General features: G+C 45.3%; 1 protein-coding gene across 21 annotated transcripts in view; it reads right to left on the reverse strand.

Annotated features, from left to right (window-relative positions):
- PTPRT (protein tyrosine phosphatase receptor type T) overlaps nucleotides 1–18,805 on the reverse strand; it is a 1,160,468-nt gene that overhangs the window by 68,578 nt on the left and 1,073,085 nt on the right. For 14 of the 21 annotated variants that reach the window (XM_078371705.1, XM_008995950.5, XM_035302876.3 and 11 more), the window contains one exon: nucleotides 6,910–6,997. In XM_078371705.1, coding sequence (XP_078227831.1) covers nucleotides 6,910–6,997 — 88 coding nt within the window. Of the gene's footprint in view, nucleotides 1–6,477; nucleotides 6,601–6,909; nucleotides 6,998–18,805 lie in introns of all 21 variants that reach the window. The other 7 variants (XM_054255373.2, XM_035302870.3, XM_035302868.3 and 4 more) reach the window with 1 other exon arrangement.

Genomic DNA, 18,805 nt, shown 5'->3' on the forward strand with positions numbered 1-18,805 from the left:
GAACATGTGCCATCCTGGCAGGCAAGAGACCACAGCTCTGGTCATGGCTTTTCTACTTGCTGTGTGACCTTGGGCAGGGTGCACTCCATCTCTGGGCCATCTCTTCTTGCCGGCGAACTCAAAAAGGCTACACTAACTCATCTAGACTTAAAAGTCTGTGACGTAAGGGACCACACAGAATTCATATTTAATACCTGTTCAAACTGCTCTCCCCTGAGAGCTCTGCCCTGTTCAATCAGCTCTCCCCTGAGAGCTGCCCTAGAGCCATCTGACAGGTGAAAAACTGAAGGTCAGAGAGGTGAAATGATTGTGCTGAAGGTAAACAACAGAACTGGGGGGAAAGCCCGGGCTGCCTGACCTTATGTCTAAGACCCCAATACACCTGAGCCCAGTGGCTTTTCCTAGCCTAGGGGAAGAGAAGTCTCAGGAAATGTGCTAGTGTCCTGCATGCCTTCAGACCCCCCTTTCCACTTCTTTATCTGGCTCTCTAATCCATGAGGCTGACTGCTACGGCCAAGATTGGATGTTCTCAAAGTTGCACATGCATCAGCATCACCTAGAGGGCTGTTACAAATACGGCTTGCTAGACTGTCCTCAGAATTTCTGATTCAGTAGGTCTAGGGTGGAGCCCAAGAATCAGAACCTCTATTGAGTTCCCAGATAACGCTGATGCCGCTGCTCTAGGCATTATTCTTTGAGAACCACTGGATTAGGTCAACAGATCCCCTGTTCTCTGGATTCTGGTTGGGCTCAGCCAGTGGAAAGCACAGGCAGAAGATTGATTGGAGGGAGGAGAGTGTGATGGAGGTACTTACTCCTTCAGCACCCCTTCTAGGGGTCACCACAAGTGGCTGCCTGGCCACCAAAGGTCACACCCACCTCTGGTCAGTTCATCTCTCTTAGGGTCCTGGGAACCTCTCCCTACCAAATCCCTCATGGTTTGAGCATGGAATTTAGCCCCAATATAATTCACTATCCCTTGTAGTCTTTTTTTTCTTTCTTTCTTTCTTGAGACAGAGTCTCGCTCTGTCGCCAGGCTGGAGTGCAGTGGTGCATTCTTGGCTCACTGCAACCTCCGCCTCAAGGGTTCAAGCCATTCTCCTGCCTCAGCCTCCCAGGTAGCTGAGATTACAGGCACCTACCACCATGCCTGGCTACTTTTTGTATTTTTAGTAGAGACGGGGGGTTTCCCCATGTTGGCTAGGATGGTCTTGATCTCCTGACCTTGTGATCCACCCACCTCAGTCTCTCAAAGTGCTAGGATTACAATTGTGAGCCACCATGCCCAGACCCCTTGTAGTCTTTCTACATCTAAATTACACCTTTATAAAGAACCTCTTAATTCTCCTCTAACTACCCTATTGGAAGGTCCCATCTGTTTCCCATTGCGACCCTGACTGATCCCAGAAGGGGGCCTCATTTCGTCACATTTGCAACCCCTGCGATCCTTTCCTCTTCTTAGCGTCAGCTCCTTCCTGCCAGTCCAGAAAGCACCTCTAAAACTTTACATGGAGAAGGCTTTGGGATTCTTTAATATCCCCTTGCCAAGTCTCTGCCCTAGAGTTACTTGGAAGCAAAGGACTCTTTGTTCTTATTTTACCCATTCATTTCCTTCTCTTTCACTTCCTTTCCATTTCCACTCCCTAGAAACCCCACTGTCTCTGACTAAATTCTAAATAGAATCACTTGGAAGAAAGGGGCTATTTCGCCAAGGTCTCTCGTTGTTCCATTTGTGAGCAGTGCCCTCCCTCCTACTCGTCCCCTTTAATCTTTTCTGTTCTTCCTGGCCTGGGCCTTTGTCCTCCACTCCAGCCTGGCAGTGCTCTGGGTTCCTTAAGATGCTAATCACAGCCAGTTTTCTTCTTGCACCAAGAATATTTCTATTTATCAAGCTGCGGCAGGCTTTGCCTTTGGGAGGGACACATACAAGGGCAGGAACACTTTCCATTCCTCGGGGCTGTTTCTTTTTTACATATCCCATTTCGATTCCAGGGATTTTTTTTTTTATTTTATTTTCCTTTTTTTTCTTTATTCCCCTTTGTGTCTTGTGCTGCTTTCTGAATTCACTGGTTACCTCGGCACTGTCCCCTTTCAGCGCCGAATGCAGACCTGCTCTGGCCCTGATCTCTTGCAGAATTATTAACCCTTAAATTAGGAAGATTCTGGTTGATTTAAAACATCAACGTGGTATGGTCAAGGTGCTTGAATTCTCTCTGCCTCCATTTGGGTTTCTCAGAAGTAGATCTAAGACAGAGATTTTAGTCCAAGCAGTTTATGTAGGAGGAGACAGGAATACCAGTCAGAAAGGGGGGATGTATGACAGGGAAGAGAAGGCAGCTTATTAAGGGTGAGTTTTCAAGCCCGTTAGGACTGCGGGTAGCTGCATCCTCATCCCTGTGGGAACTCTGGGGGAAGGTGGAGAACGTATGCTTCAGGGGAACGGTGAAGAAGCTGGGGTATTTGGTGGTGGAGGGTTTCTCCTGGGGGTATTAACGCTTCACGATTTGCAGGCTGCCTAGGCCTGGGCAGGGCCTCCTTTCCCAGCTTTGGAGAAAGTCCTCAGTCTAAGAGATGCAGGAAGGGCAGGGCTAGGGTGAAATGAGCTCAGAGCCCTCAGGCATAGGCTTTAAGGAGGAGATTGCTCCCAGAGTTGTGCCCATGCAGGGTCAACAGCTGAGCGTGGGTATCTCCTTGCATGTCTCACCCTCATCCTGGCTCTGCACACCCACCCTGCCAGCTGGGTGCTGCTCACAGTGAGGCCGTGGGAAGTAGGTGGGACACTGATGGCACCTTCTGCAATTCCAGTGCTGGCGTTCTCATCGCCTTCATTATTTTTCCTGACTTCCTGGAATGCTGCCTTCTCAGAAGCAGCTCTCAGAGGGGTTAGACTGTTCTTGTCCTCCTGTGTCTCCTGTGCCCCATCTCACCACTCTCCATTCAGGCTCTGTATCTTCTTCCTTACTGGAACATCATTGTTCCAAGTGCCACTGCGCCCGACTTTCCCCAATCCTCCTTTCCAGGTGTTCTCTATAATAGCTGGGAAGCAGAGAGAAGACACCCCTGCTCATGCCCTTTAGAGTCTGTCTCACATTCAGTTCCTATTAACGGGGCACCAGCTATAGGTCAGATGGGAGGAAACCGAAGTGGAAGGCAGTCGTGGTCCTGCCGCCACGGAGTATCTATTCTCGTGACGGAGATGGGCATCAACATTCCTCCAAATGCCTCCCAAGCCACAATAATGACGAAGGCTAAGAAGACAGACATTGTGCTCTAGGAGTGAATAGTAGGGTTCTGAACATATTTGAAGGATCAGAAGAATTCCCTAAGCAAGGGATGACTGAGCTGAGATCTGAAGAAAATATGGACCTTAGGAGGTCAAAGAGAAGAAGGAAGGGCACTTTTATAGAACAGAATGTGCAAAGGCCCTGTCACATGGAAGGGCATGGGGCATTCAAGGACCTGAAGGAAAGCCAGTGTGGCTTCATGGAGGAGGCTGTGATAGAGAAGGCAGAGTATGAAACGAGACTGGAGAGACGGCTGAGGGCCTTTCTATCAGGAAAACTGAAGAGTGAAGGAATATCATTTGAAGGGTTTTCAGTAGGAAAATGACATCATCCAATTCATGTTTCAAAGAAGTTTTTGTGGCTTCTATCAGATATCAGACAGGCAAAAAGCTGGGGACAAATTAGCTGTGGAGCAACCAGAAAGGAGGCTGGGCAGTGTCAAGTGAGAGCTGATGATGATTTGGGGCAGCCTGCTGCGTGGCAGCCCAGGGGAGATACAGAACATTACAGAACATGCCTTCTGACCTCAGGCCCCACTAGGCTTGGGCTGGATAGGTAGCCCAGCTTGGGTGGGTATCCGTGTCTCTCAAGGATTCAGGGTCCCTTTACTGTGCCCTAGTCATTTTTAAAATTTTCTCTCTCTCTCTCTCTTTCCCTTTCCTTCCTCTTCCCTTCCCTCCCTCTTCCCCTCCCTCCCCCTTTCCCCTCTTTTCCTCTTCCCTTCCTTCCCTTCCTCCCCTTCCTTCCTTCCTTCCTAAGATAGTCTCACTCTCTCACTCAGGCTGAAAAGTAGTGATGCAATCATGGCTTTCTGCAGCCTCTACCTCCTGGACTTAAGTGATCCTCCCACTTCAGCCCTCTGAGTAGCTAGGACTACAGGCATGCACCACTATGCCCAGCTAGCGTTTTGTACTTTTTGTAGAGAGGAGTTTTTGCCACATTGCCTAAGATGGTCTTGAACTCCTAAGCTCAAGGGATCTGCTTGCCTCAGCCTCCCAAAGTGCTGAGATTACAGGCGTTAGCCACTCCGCTGGGCTGTCATTTTTTTTTATCTGTGCCACATCCCTAGGAGAAAGACATTTTAAAACCTGTTTTACAGAGAGTAAGAGTTGGAGTGATTGACTAAGGTCACATATAATTTTATAGACCCTATCTGAACTCACAGTCTGATACAGAGAATAAATAAGTGACTATATATTTTAGGGCACAGTATACACAGTGCAGGAGCAAAGAATGCCAGGGACCAGTCAGGGCAAGCAGTTCCCTGTGGTGGAGTGGGGGCTCCCCAGGAGCAGGAACTACACCCCTCAATGCCCATCACAGGGCCTGCTTAAAGGAGGCCCCGTGTCACAAGTCTTAATATATGTTTGCTGATTGTTTGAATATCACTTCTCAACACTTCACTTGCAAGAACTCTTACTGTCTGAATTACTGTCTTCCAAGAGACAAATTATAAATGTTTTCTGATTAGTTCTACCATTCATAGCCCATTCCTAAATCAGCACAGGAAACAGCTAAGCTAAAACTTCTGCCTTTTTCTTCCTTTACAATCTGCCTGGATCTTACTCTTTCTTCCTCCAAGTTTTTTCTTAGGCAATGTCTAGACAGTTAAAACAAAACAAAACAAAACAAAACTCTGAATTGTGCTAGAAATAACTTGTCATTCAGGATTCTTTTTTTTTTTTCTCTTTTGGATGAACTGGGTTACTCTGCGAGCTGAGACCAGGGGATGCTCCCCACACCATTGGTGAGATGCCAAGAGGTGCAGGTGGGTAACACTGAGTCAGACAAAGGCCGTTGTAGATTCCTGTTCTAATCAGAATACAGGCTTAGTGTTTTGTACGAGATAACTTTGGCTTCTCTGTATTTATGTTACTTTGAAGGCTGTACCTACCAATATTTGGCAGTGACAAAACTTGCATGTTACATACACGTGGCATTCAGTTCTGTGGCAGTCTCTCTCTTCCTCACCTCCCAGAACTGAATACTATGCACCTGTCACACAAGTTATTGTCACTGTTTTGGTTCAGGCCCCATCATCCCTTGGTAAGACTATTGCAGTGGTCTGCTGACTGATCCCTCTGCTACTAGCCTTTCCCAATCAAATGCACCTACCTTCCGTATCTGCTACCCTAGCGATCTTTCCAAAATGGATATCTGAGGCGGGTGGATCACGAGGTCAAGAGATTGAGACCATCCTGGTCAACATGGTGAAACCCCGTCTCTACTAAAATTACAAAAAGTTAGCTGGGCATGGTGGTGCGTGCCTGTAATCCCAGCTACTCAGGAGGCTGAGGCAAAAGAATTCCCTGAACCCAGGAGGCGGAGGTTGCGGTGAGCTGAGATCGCGCCACTGCACTCCAGCCTGGGTAACAAGAGCGAAACTCCGTCTCAAAAAAAAGAAAAAAAATGGATATCTGATCACGCTCACCTCTCCCCACCATCCTGCCTTATTCCATGTTCCCACAGGACATGTCCCGATTACTTGGTGAATTCTAGTTAATAAAATAAAGTGGAATGATAGATTTATGCTGCTAATCAGTAACCTCAAGGAAGTAACCCTGTGGCTAACAGTAATGGCGCCAGGCACCGGAGCAAGAGTTTTATGTACCTTTTTGCAGTGACCCTATTATCGTCATCATTTTAAAGGGGAGGAAACTAAAGTTGACAGAGGTCGAGTAACTTTCCCAGGGCCCTACAGTTGGGATAGAAACCTGGGCAGTTTGACTCCAGAGGGTGGTAACTAACTGCTGTGCACCACTGACTTCATCAATGAGTCACTCACTGGGGGTGCCTATGAGAAAGGGCAAACTCATTGCTGAGAAAGGCAATGTCCTTCCCAGCTCTGCATGAGAATGTGCTTTCTCCCTGCAGGCTCAGTACCTCCAGAGCTGCACTGATGCAGACCTGAGAGCAGCCTTCACCTTCGAGCCCTGCCCTCCTATAGTGGGGTCAGGTAGAATCTGTGTTACCCTAAACCCTGTCTCTCATGTGGTAGGAGTAGCCCAGGGCTCCTGTGGGGCCTGAGTTGGGCATACCCCAAGACTCAGGTATATGCCAGTTACTGGTTTCTGAGCATCAACCTTTACTTCCAAGCATCAGCCAATGTGACTCCTCCTCCTTGGAGGAGCACTATTCTCTTGTCCAGGTGCTCCTGGCCCCTCCCTCTCAGGCTGGGGCCCATGCTCCTCACCCCTGGTTGCTGCCAAAGTCCTCCTTTGAATTAGAGGAGCTTCTGGGAACACAGAGCTCATCTCTTTGTCCAGCTGTGGGGTCTTCTGTATGGCAGCCCTTTTGGCTGGGCTTCCTCCCCGACCTGAGGAATTGAGCAGGCAATGCTCAGTGAGACCCAGCCTTCAGAGGTTCTTCCCCAAGAGGCTTCATGTTCTTCTCTGCCCTGACCCAGCTCCCTGCCTGTTCCCTCCGGCTGAGATCAGCCATGCTTTGTCATCCAGTCTAGGGATGACAATAAGTCTGAAGTAAAGCTTCCATCTTGACATGTGGGCACAAAGCTGGAGACATCAAAGACTATTTGATAACAAATTCCAGGCAAATACTAGTAATAGCCTCTTTTCCCCTATGTTCTCAACACCTGAAGCTTAGGAACTCCCAGAAGGGTACCTACAGGATATGATGTTCCCATATCGATTCTTATTGCGGTTTTCATCCTCCTTGGCTGTGTCCCACGAAGCTGTCTGCCCTTCTGGTAAGGCCTAAAAAGCAAGGACAGAGTGGTTAGAGTGGCCTGAGATAGGAGCTTTACCGAGGTGGAGATGAACTAAATAGACGGAATTGAGACCCACTGCAATGGAACGCATAGTGGAAAAGGCTAGATGTCCTTGGATGGGGCCTGGGGAGAATGTAGATGTTGGTCTGTCCATGGACCTATTCTTGTTCATTGTTTCACATGTAATTGATGTCTTCAGCGTCATGAGTTTAAAACCTAGTCCTGTTCAGGAAATCGCTTGTCCATTCACTGATTTATTCATTCATACACTCAATAGATACTTAATGAGCCCCTAACATGGGCTGGGCACTATTTTAGGTACTAGGGATAAAGACAAACAGACAAGTTCCCCTTGAGCTTCCAGCAAATTAGGAAATGTAGCAAATGAAAAAAAATGTTAAAGTTTAGATATGAAAATGCTGTGGTGAAAATAAAGCAGGATAAAGCGATAGTGATAAGGAATGAAAATTATTTCCGATTATACACTCTGGGAGGGCTTCTCCAAGGAGGTGACATTTCAGTTACAGTGGTCCTCCCTTACCCTTGGAGGATGTGTTGCAAGACCCCCCAGTGGGGACTCCTGAAACCATGGGTAGGACTGAACCCCATATATACTATGTTTTCTTCTTACACATACATACCTCTGTAAAGTTCAATTTATAAATTAGGCACAGTAAGAGATTAATTATAAAATAGAATGATGACAACAATATACTATAATATGTTATATAAATGCAGTCTTTCTCTCTCTCTAAATATCTTAATATTTTTTGACTGTGATTGACCTTGGGTAACTGAAACCATGAAAAGCAAAACTGCAGATAAGGGGGACTTCATTAATGATAGATATTGTCATTCCTTCATGATAGTGTAATTCCTTAATATGAGAGAGAAAGTCACACCAAGAAAAGCAGAAAGTGCTTTTCAGGCAGAGGGAACAGCAGGTGCAAAGATGGTCAGGCAGAAAGCAAATGACCATTTTCAAGGAATGGAGTGATGTGAGGAGGGGAGAAGTAGTGATGGAAGTATCTACAGTGGATGGGGGAGGCCAGATTATACAAGTCATTGCTATGGCTGGTTAATGAATTGGACATTGTTCTAAGTGTGATAAGAAACCATTAGAGGGTTTTGGGCAGGGGAATCATCTTCGCAGATTCATGTATTACCAAGTACATTCTGGCTCATGTATGGAACAGAGGCTCTGGGAGGGCCATGGAGGATGCAAGGAGATCTGTTAGAAAGTTGTGGTTGTACTCCAGGTAACACACGATGGTACCGTGGACTCTTAGACCAGGGTGGTGGTGGTGGACGTCTGAGAAGTGATTACTTGCAGGATGTTCAGTTGAATATTGTTGACTTGGGTTGCCTCAGAAGCAGACTCAGAGATAAGAAGTCGGGCACAAGTAATTTGCTTGGGAGAAAGTCCCAAGGAGTTTGGGTGGGAGAATGGGGCAGTGGCACAATCTGGGGAACGAAGTCAATACAGGGCACATCGATGAGCAGGTTACAACTGTGCACAATTGGGGGAATAATCCAATGGGCACATCTCATGCCTCAGAGTTGTCCCACCATGGGGGAGTGCGAAGTTGGGTTATTCAACAATTCTCATCCAGTATTGGTTGAGGACAACTCTTAGGAACTCCCCAGCACTTCTTCCATGTTCTGTGGACAGAGTGTACATATTCTTCTGTCTTGAAGAAGCCCAAGCCCTCAGGCAAAAAGTCACAGGTGCTTACAGGAGGAAGCCATCAGGTGGGCGTGCATGGGAACAGTGAGTATAGAGAGGACATGTACAGGGCACCAACACATCTGCCATAGGTGCTGACTGTGAAGGACAGAGAGGAATGAAGACTGACCCTTAGATCGCTGGTTTGCAGAACTGAGTGGAGAGGGATGTTATGTATGGAGATGGAAAAGCCTGGGAGAGAAACAGAATTGGAGAGGCAAGAATTAAGTGTTGTGTTCTCGGTACATAAAGTGCTTAGAAAAGTGCCTAGCACTGAATTCTGCATACTTTTTTTTAAAAAACATGTTCAAAATACAAATAATGGCAGCCATGTTTGAGATGTCTACTAGACATCCAAGCTGATGTCAAATAGGAAGTTAGACACAGACACCCAGAGCTTAGAGGTAGGGAGGAGGCAGAAATCATCAATCACTTTGAGAGGAGGGCAACCACTGATAAGACAGACAACAAGCACGTGGGATGATTTACAAGAGTAATGAGCCAAGTGGTATGGAAATACAGGGGAGGGTGCAGTCAGTTATTTCACAGAGAGGATGGGCAGTTAAGGGAGTGGAAATGGCTATAGAAAAGCTGCAGAAGTATGATGATCAGACCACGTTTTGATTATTCTCTCTAGCCTGCCTTTAGTAGAATAGGCTGAATATCCTGCTTATGCCCTTGCATTACCTCTGAGACTCAATTTGCAAAACCTTCATTCTACACAGCTCTCTGTCAGCAGGGCAGGAGGAGAACCCCCCATTCATCTTAATACATCAACCTTGCCTTTGCCTATCTATTCCTTACTAGGTCCATCCTGAGCAAGAAGGAACATGCAACCAGGTTAATCAGAAAATCCACCCCTCAATAAGCCCTGTTTTCAGTGCTCATGTACAGTTCTACCTTTCTTGCATCTGGTCTCTCAAGTGTTAAATCAACCTAGGTGAGTCTTTTCCTAGAGTGGGAGTTGGAATGCTTTTTCTGTAATGGGTCAACTAGAAAGCAGTTTGGGCTTTGCGGGTTGCATAGTCTCTGTTGCAACAACTCATACTCTACTGTTGTAGAGTGAAAACAGTCACAGATAAAAAGCAAACAAATGGGCATGGCTGTGTTCCAATACATATTTATTTACAAAAATAAGTGTTGGGCTGGAATTAGCCTGTGGCTATAGCTTGCTGACCTTTATGCTAGAAGCATGACTATGGTCCTCATCCATGCAATGATTGAGTAGGTGGAATCAGTGCTCATTCTGCTGCCTGGCCATTTCAGATTCATTACAGGGCACACGAAGGAGTTCCTTGCCTGGGGTTCTCTGGCTGAGCCATGTTCTACAACTTAGCCTTTCTCAGGGTTTAGATTGGGATAATAAAGTACCTTAATAGCTATCAATGGGTCACAATTTTGTTCTTTGTGTGTCCAACGCCCTTAGATAAACACCCTGGAAGAGAAGCAAAACAGGTGCTAGGCTTTGGGCACCAATCTCTGACCCAAATCTGGATATGGCAAAAATGTTTTAAGGATAGGTAAGTGCTCATTTTACAAATGTGGGGCTTATCCCTCACTTTTCTCCCCTGGTTCTTTCTCATTCATCTCCTTTTCCCGTTTCTCTTCTTGCTCCTCATTTTACCAAACTCTGCATCCATCTTGCCACCAGTTTAGGCCATGTCTAGATGGAAGATGCTTCCAGCTACTGCAGGTAACTCTTAGAACTCAGATTCCAGCCCTAGTCTCATCCTCTATACCAGCCAGGTAGCTCCAGCTCTTCCAGGCAGTTTGGCAGGTCTATTCTCTGTATGTGAAGGGAGATTCCTGCTCTCAGTGGCAGCACTGGATTTCTGGATGTCGAAACTGATCTTTTGAGGGTGGATTTTGTACCTGAAATCCTCTGTGATAAAAGCCAATTGTTCATCCAAATATGTCCCCCTGAAAGTGGGGTGAAGCCAAAAGCAGGATAGCATGACTGTTTTCATACTAATTTTTTGAAAAAAAAATTGTGTTGAGTACTTGCTATGTGCCAGGGTTTGTGATACAGTTATCTTAAGGTCTCTTTATGACTGCACACTAGAATCACCTGGGGAGCCTTTACAACTCCCAAAACCATGGTCCTCCTCAAGACTAATTAAGTCAGACTACCTGGAGTGGGACATAGGCATTGGTAGTGTTTAAAGCTCCCCGGTGATACTACTATGCAGCCATAATTTTTGCAAATAGTGACTTTAAAATACTTTCCCACAATTCTCCTCATTGGTTCCTTTTGTTTTGGTTTTGTCCCCTCCAATCCATTCTCCACTGTAATCAGAGAGATCATTATAACTGTGAATAGGACCCAGTTACTCCTCTTGCCATTGCCTTCAGGACAAATTTCAAATTCTTTAGGTTCTTAATGACTTCACCCCAAATGCCCCTACAGCCTTGTTTCTGGCCCTTATTGTTGGTTATAAGGTGTTCCCTTTGCCTGAAATTCCCTTTCACCTGAGTTCATCTGGCAAACTCCTACATATCCTTCAAAACCCAGTGTAAGCATCTTTTTTGCGGAGTCTTCTCTGTTCACTCTCCTTCACCCCACTGCATCCCCAGTTAGAGCCAGCCTCTTCTATTATTAGATGGACTTCTTTGCAGCTAATAATTTAATTGTGTTTCTCAATTTGGCCATGGGCTTCTCCAGGGAAAGCACAGGATCTTAGTCATGACTGTATCTCCAGAACCCAATGTTGGCTCCGTACTTCAGATGTACTTGAAAGACCTCTTTAGGATGAATGAATGAGTGAAATAATTAGTGAATGAGGTGGCTTCTGTGCATTCAGAAGCAAATATCCTGGGATCCTAGAGGTGTCAGTGACCTTGAAAATGGCCCAGTTGTGTTCCTATCCATAATGGCCTTCAAGCAGCTAATAAGTAGATCCATAGCATCTATCACTTGGATACCCTCTGTGACAGATAGCTCACCACTTCTCCAACTTTTGGCCTCACTTTGGACAGATTCACCAGAGTTTTTTCTTTACTCAACCTCCCTGTACTTTGCCTATGCCACCTCATGGGGCCCCACTGAGTAAATGTGTGTACTTTCTCTGTCCTGTGACATCCTGCAGAGATTTGATGAAAGTCCCTTCTGTTCACTCCTGGGATCCTTGAACGGCAGTTTGGGGTCCTCTCACCATCAAAAAACACAATGCCTTCCAGGAGACACCCCAGCATACACCTATCCCAACAGCATGTTACATCCAGACCATTTCACATGCAAGGATACACAAAGACCCAAAACAAAGGGATGGAGAAAGATTTACCAACCAAATGGAGAGCAGAAATAAATAATAAATAAAAAGCAGGAGTTGCAATTCTCGTAGCGGATAAAATAGATTTTAAAGCAACAAAGATATAGTGGTAAAAGGATCAATGCAACAGCAAGAGCTAACGATCCTAACACCCAGATACATAGAGACTTAGACTCAATAAGACAGAAAATTAATAAGGATATCCAGGACTCGAACTCAGATCTGGAACAAGTAAACTTAATAAATATTTATGAAGTTCCCCACTTTAAATACACAAAATATACATTCTTGTCAATACCACATCACACCTACTCATAGGTTTAAATGAAACATTGATTGGCCATTATTAATACCCATTTTTTTTTAGAATAAAGCAACATTTCCGTTCTCTCTCCCTCTTTTTCTTCCTCTTTCTTCCTCTCCTTCACTCCTTTTTTTTCTTTCCTTCTCTCAAAAAAAGAAAAAAAAGAAATCAACTTGTAGACCTCTAGATCCAGGTCGGCAATGTCTCTCTCATTGTTTGATTTCCTTCCTTCCCTTCTCTCCCTTCTCTCCCTCCCTCCCTCCCTCTCTCCCTTCCTCCCTCCCTCCCTCTCTCCCTTCCTCCCTCCCTCCCTTCCTCCTTTTCTCCCTTCCTGCCTTCCTCCCTTCCTCCCTTCCTAAATAATAAAAAAGACAATCCTAAACTAAACAAAACAGTTGTGGTGAGTGGCATTTCATGGGAAACCACGCAGGCCCCATCACAGTCCTGTAAACCTCTGTCTCCCTTGGTGGAGACTGAAGGAGACCAAGTGGGCCTGGGGGCTGTGACGATATTGATAAAAGCAGAGGAGGGATGCCTAATAGAGCTGCTGAGGGGGAGTGGTAATGACCCTGTAACTGGCAGACTTTGATCACACATCCATTTCCCTTTTTAGGGAGCTACAATCTAATAAGGGATAATCTCCTGGAGAAAAAAAATGAGGGGGGGGGGAAGTATGAAAGGGAGGCTCATTTCCATCTTCAAAGTGAGCAAGCCGAGGGCATTATTTTTCCATTAATGGCTAGTTACAGTAGATTGACCAGGGAATGGTGGCAGTCATTAGCTGCTAATCACATTCTTTTGAAACCAAAATTGCCGTCTCATTATATTCATCCATTATCAATCTTTGCTTTCCTTTTCTCATTCTTTTCTCCTGAGAGTGCTGAGCCCTATTTTTACAATCCTCTCTGAGTGTGGAAATGTTTCCTACTCTTCAACAGTGTTGCTTTTCCAAGGCAGTCCTTTTTTTTTAGTCCAAAATATGTATTTGGGGATGTCCTTGTCCCTGGAGAGCTTCGCTGTGATATTTATAGAGTCCTCAAAAGTCAGATTTGGAAAGATCTTTTGAGAAAATTATTGACTCATTTCATAGATCAGCAAAGTGAGGTCTCGAGACAGGAAATGACTTGCCCAAGAATATACACTGAGTGAGTCTGTCCCTGCTCCCTCCCTCGCTCACTTCCTTCCCTCCCCAGCGAACATCTGGATGGCAGGTGCTGGGATAGACAGGGGCCGGGGCAAGGGACTAGACAGGGTGATATGGACAGAACTCTGAAAAGGGGAGATTTGAGAGGGAGAAAAGCAGCCCCTGAATTCTGGGAGCTGACCTGGCACTCACAGGTGGGCCCTGGTGCTCTCCTACTGAACGTGGACAATTTCACGGAAGACCAACCACAGGCAAGGCCACTCTGAGGCCAGGATGGAACAAGACAAAAGCAAGTTGTGTCTGGACACAGACAAAAATATGAACATTGTCCAAGACAAAACAGTGACCAAACAGCCCCCTATTTCTGGTTAATATGAGTGACCACTGTTTTTTGTGTTTTTTTTTTTTTTTGCCAATTACAGCTCTAGCCTGTATCTGGTCTTCTCTTCTCATAGGTAAGATGTATTAAGATATCCAATCATACCACCTCCCAATAGTGTCTCACCTAAAACAAAGTCTCATCTCCTGAGGCCCTCTCTCAAATCAGCAAACACAGCCCACATTCTCAGTCCTTTCTAACATACTCTTCCTTAAATGTCCCACAGGAACTCATCCTTCCAGGTATGCATTCACCTCATTGCAACAAGGGATAAACCCAACCTGTTCAACTCCAGGAGGGGTGTCCCTGCTGATCTCTGGCCAACACAGTTCAGCTAAAAACGAAAATAAGCAGGTGCCGGCTTTGGCAAGAGCTGAGGAAAGAATGTTCCATGCAGAGGGAACAGCAGGTATGGAGGGCCTGGGATGGAATGAGCTTTTTGTGTTCTAGAACTTGAAGGGAGGGTGTCCAGAGCAGAGAGAATAAGAGGAGGAGGATGACAAGTAATGTGGATTTGGCTCAGGGTTGGGGCAGGGCGTTCAATCAGGTTCTTGTGGACCAAGGACAAGAACGTGAGTTTTATTATAATTCAATGGGAATGTTTTGGAAGTTTTTTAAGAGGAGGAGGCTGAGCCAGCACCAGCATCATGATAAATGGTGGACAGTACTTGTCCTTGTAACCCTGCTTTATCCTTGATGATAGGCTTTATAGATTTTAGAATAAGATTATCATCCGGTACCAGTCCCAGACCAACTCTCCCTACAACTGCAATCCACCCTCCCACCGACAGAGCTGAGCCAGGTTCTTAGGTCTTCTTAGGTTCTGCTGTGCTGACTCAGTCCATAGAACTGTGAAATCTACCTCAATGTCCCACTTAGTACTTTAATTATCTGCTAGAACTGAGAATGATCCCTGATGCCTGGGTGGCTGATTTTTTCTTCTACCTGGCTCTACTGAGGCAAGCCAACAGAAGCTTGCCATCCTTCTTTAGACACTCTTCTTTGCACCTAAGCCTTTCTGAGTTATGCCTAAAATAGTAAGATGTCAAAACACAAAGCTTCCTAGAGCAGTCACTCCCAATTCAAGGCTGAGGGCGTGCCAGCCTATTTCATTTCCCCGTTCCCCTCCTATCCTCAGCAGATTCTATCATTTGCAATGCCCTCCTTCACTCCCCTGGGCTTCACTGTATCCCTGAGATAATTGGGTATCTTATGCCCTAGGGTGCAGCAAAACCAGGCACAGGGATCGGTGATGAGGCAGTTCCTGGCTGATGCTCCAGGGCACAGCTGAGGGCCTGCCTCCTCCATGTTCAGTCCAGCCTGCCAGGATTTCCCCACACCCCTGGCCAGCAATGAACTCTCCTGGTACATGGAAGACTCTGGAGAGTCTTCAGCAAGGAATCACCATTTTACCTGGGTCCTTCCTTCATTTGTCTTGTCAAGAAATACCCCTTGCACACTAACTGTGTATGTAAGTCAGGGAAAAGGCAAGGCTTTACAAAAGGCAGGCAGACTAGAGTGACTGAGTATTTTGACTGCAAATAAGTTCACCACTTCAAATGTCAATAAATGTTTCTGAAAACAGTCAATAATGCATCCTTCAGGTTATGGGTGAGGAAGGATTTAACTACACAGGGGTAGCACAAGGTAACTTTTTGGTTAAAATTCTTATGTGTCCTGATTGTGTTGGTCCTGAGTCTATGGATTAGTTAAAGCTCATAAAACTCTCAAAATCTTAGAGTCTGTATATTTTTAAAAGTGAAAAATAACACACCCCACAGAACTTTGTGATGATTAGTGATTATTGGAGACAATACCCATAGCACCTGGCACAATGCCTGGTACACAGTAGGTGCTCAGAGTCTTCCATCTTTTATATCCTCTATCCCACCGATATAATATTGGGCCTTCTGCCCACTTGTAGGAGTCATTCTCTTGCCATTTTCGGTAAAAAACATCCTGTTTTTTTAAACTTTAAATTCTGGGATACCTGTGCAGAATGTGCAGGTTTGTTACATAGGTATACATGTGCCATGGTGGTTTGCTGCACCTGTCAACCTGTCATCTAGGTTTTAAGCTCCACATCATTGGTATACATATGTTCAAATCCCACTTATGAGTGAGAACATGCAGTGTTTGGTTTTCTGTTTCTGTGTTAGTTTGCTGAGAATGATGACTCTCAGCTTCATCCATGTCCCTGCAAAAGACATGAACTTATTATGTTTTATGGCTGCATAGTATTCCATGGTGGATATACCACATTTTCTTTATCCCATCTACTATTGACGGGCATTTGGGTTGGTTCCAAGTCTTTGCTATTGTAAATAGTGCTGCAATAAACAACGTGTGCGTGTGTCTTTATAGAATGATTTATAATCCTTTGGGTATATACCCAGTAATGAGATTGCTGGGTCAAACAATATTTCTGGTTCTATATCCTTGAGGAATTGCCACACTGTCTTCCACAACAGTAGAAACATGAGTGTTTTTTTTTTTTTTCTTACAAGGGCAAAAATGGGAGCTCTCTGAAACATCAATTCTGGTTTGTCTCAGACCAAAGGGGGTCCCAGGATGTAGGACCTTCAGTTTTAAAACAGGGACCATTTTTGGCAAACTGGGACAAGTCTGTCCCTCTAGGTATAGGTAAAATAGCATTCAGAGAATGGGAAAGTTTCATAAACTGTTAGGAGCCTAAGGTCTGGTCTGTACTGTGGTCCATGGGTTCAGTTAACACATTTACTGGTGTCGATGGCCAGCTTGTGGGTGGTAAGGGAATCACAGAGAGCTGTGTAGGTTGTGTACAATCCAAGAGCATTGCACCTATGGGAGCACCATGCATATGGCAGAAATTTCAGGTTTTCATATTTATTATGAACATTTTTTGGAAGGTGACAGTCAAATATCTTGAGGCACCTTTTGCTATTTCACTCTAAGGTGCTGCAGGAGTTAGTGGTGGCCTTGGCAGAGGCCAAGCTTTCAACAAATGCCATCTTCTGTGCTGAAAAGCACATGCCTTCAGGATTATAAATGTGGACAGAGAAAGTAGCAGAGGATGACTAATGACGTCTACTCAGAGTGGCATCAGGAGAGCAAATATTATTGCATACCATGTCACTAAATAGACAGTAATTTATGAGTTCTGCTGTAAAGCTAAGTAGAAAATCAGATTGCAGCAAGATGGAGGTATTTGTCTGTGAGAGGAGCTTTGATCAAGGCAGAGAAGTTGAGTGCATGTCTGCACGTAGACTCACAAAGCACTCTTTAAAAGGCCCAATTAAAAGCTACACAAGGCCTTTTAGATGACAAATTCTCTGCCTTCAAGAAGTCTATAGCTTAATGGGGAATCTCACAGGAGGGTACCTCTATTCCTCCCAGCTGGGAACCCACAATCTTGGGGATCCCCATAATTCACTTCAGGCTACAGACTTCCAGCTGCCTACACATGTCTCCATGGTCATGCCTGAGCTTCCTGGTGGCTGACTCTATGCCAGCAACTCTCCTCTAAACTTGTAGCCAGCTATGGTGAAGAGGCAGACTGCCAGGGCCCATGATCATAACCTACGTAATTCTTTTCCAGAAAATTGTGCAAGGGGTGTAAGATTCCTATTAAATCTCCCCAACGACTTTCATTTTATTTTTCCTCTCATAGGCAGGCATCTTTGTTTCTCCTCAAAAGCTGGCTGCAGAATTTCAATCGTTTTTTGCTTCCAAGATTTGCACGTGTAGCTCCCTGCTGTACACCTCCTTCTTCTCTACCCATCTTCTTCTACTTTTCTCTAACTCGGAGTCTTCTCTTTTGTGAAACTTCTGATAGATTTTGGCAATGAGAAGTGACAAAAAGCAAAGGTATCTCCAAAGCATTTGAACTAGAGCTCCGTTACGTCATTACACGGTGCAGCAAGACCATGAGTCTTTTTTAAAGTAGCGTCTTTATTTTCTTTATATAGCTTTCTATCTCCAGTGCCCAGACAGGGTCAGGTGCACAATAAATACTCGATCGGTGTTTCTGGCCAGATGAATGTTTATAAAATAGAAGCATCAACCTTCAGAATTTCATGCAAAGCACGTAGCCAAACATTTCACAGATGAAAATGAGACCCAGAGAGGGAAGAGTCTTGCCCAAGACCAACCAGAGTCTCAGGAGCAGATTGAGAACCAGGTTTTGACTCTTGGTCAAAGGATTTTTCTACAGGACTACCTGGAAATTGTTCACTTGGTTGGGGGAGATCCTGTATTAAAACAAAAAGCCCGCTATGTGCTCTGTTACAAACAATATTGTAAGTAGAACAATAAAATAGGCTAAAAGGAAAAGACTGAGTTAACAGTCTTCCATGTGAGCTCTTTCCTTCTGGAAAACTCCCAAGTTTGAAACCACATGGGTCACTGATGGCTTTTGGCAACTCCCTCTAATGGCCTATTGTCTTCTTTTTTCATCTGGAGGTGGGGTAGAATGGACTGAAATGAGCAGGTGGAGCCCAGGTCTTCCTAGTTTGGTCATTATGAGTTCCCAGAGTTGAAGAACAACCATGGATTTCCCATTCACATTTGGGCATGGGCCAGTAATTCCTCAGGCCCCTCCCTAGAACCATGAACATCTGCAAATTGAGGAGCTGAACCAGAACCTTTCTGGGGTTGCCTGTGGTGGAATATTCTGTCACTCTGTTACCAACTGAGGAGAGCAAGCCTTGTGGGAGAAGCAAAGATATACTCTGACACTGCTCAGGTGGCTCTGAGCAGAGAAGGAAGCACCTGGGGTGATCTGAAACTTCCATCTCTCTGGTTATGCCCCATTCAGAAGCTGACTGCCTGCCATTACCCTGTCACCCACAGACGACTAAGAGCAAGATGGCAACACAAGCCTTCCCCACAAAAGCCATACATATGGCGTGTCCATCCCGAGCTGAAAAATGAACAAATGTTTGCTCTTCATTAGGCTGCATCATATTCCTCACAGCTGTTCCTTGTTGCTTTA

The sequence above is a fragment of the Callithrix jacchus genome, chromosome 5 (genome assembly GCF_049354715.1).
Source record: "Callithrix jacchus isolate 240 chromosome 5, calJac240_pri, whole genome shotgun sequence".
In the NCBI taxonomy this organism is placed as follows: domain Eukaryota; kingdom Metazoa; phylum Chordata; class Mammalia; order Primates; family Cebidae; genus Callithrix; species Callithrix jacchus.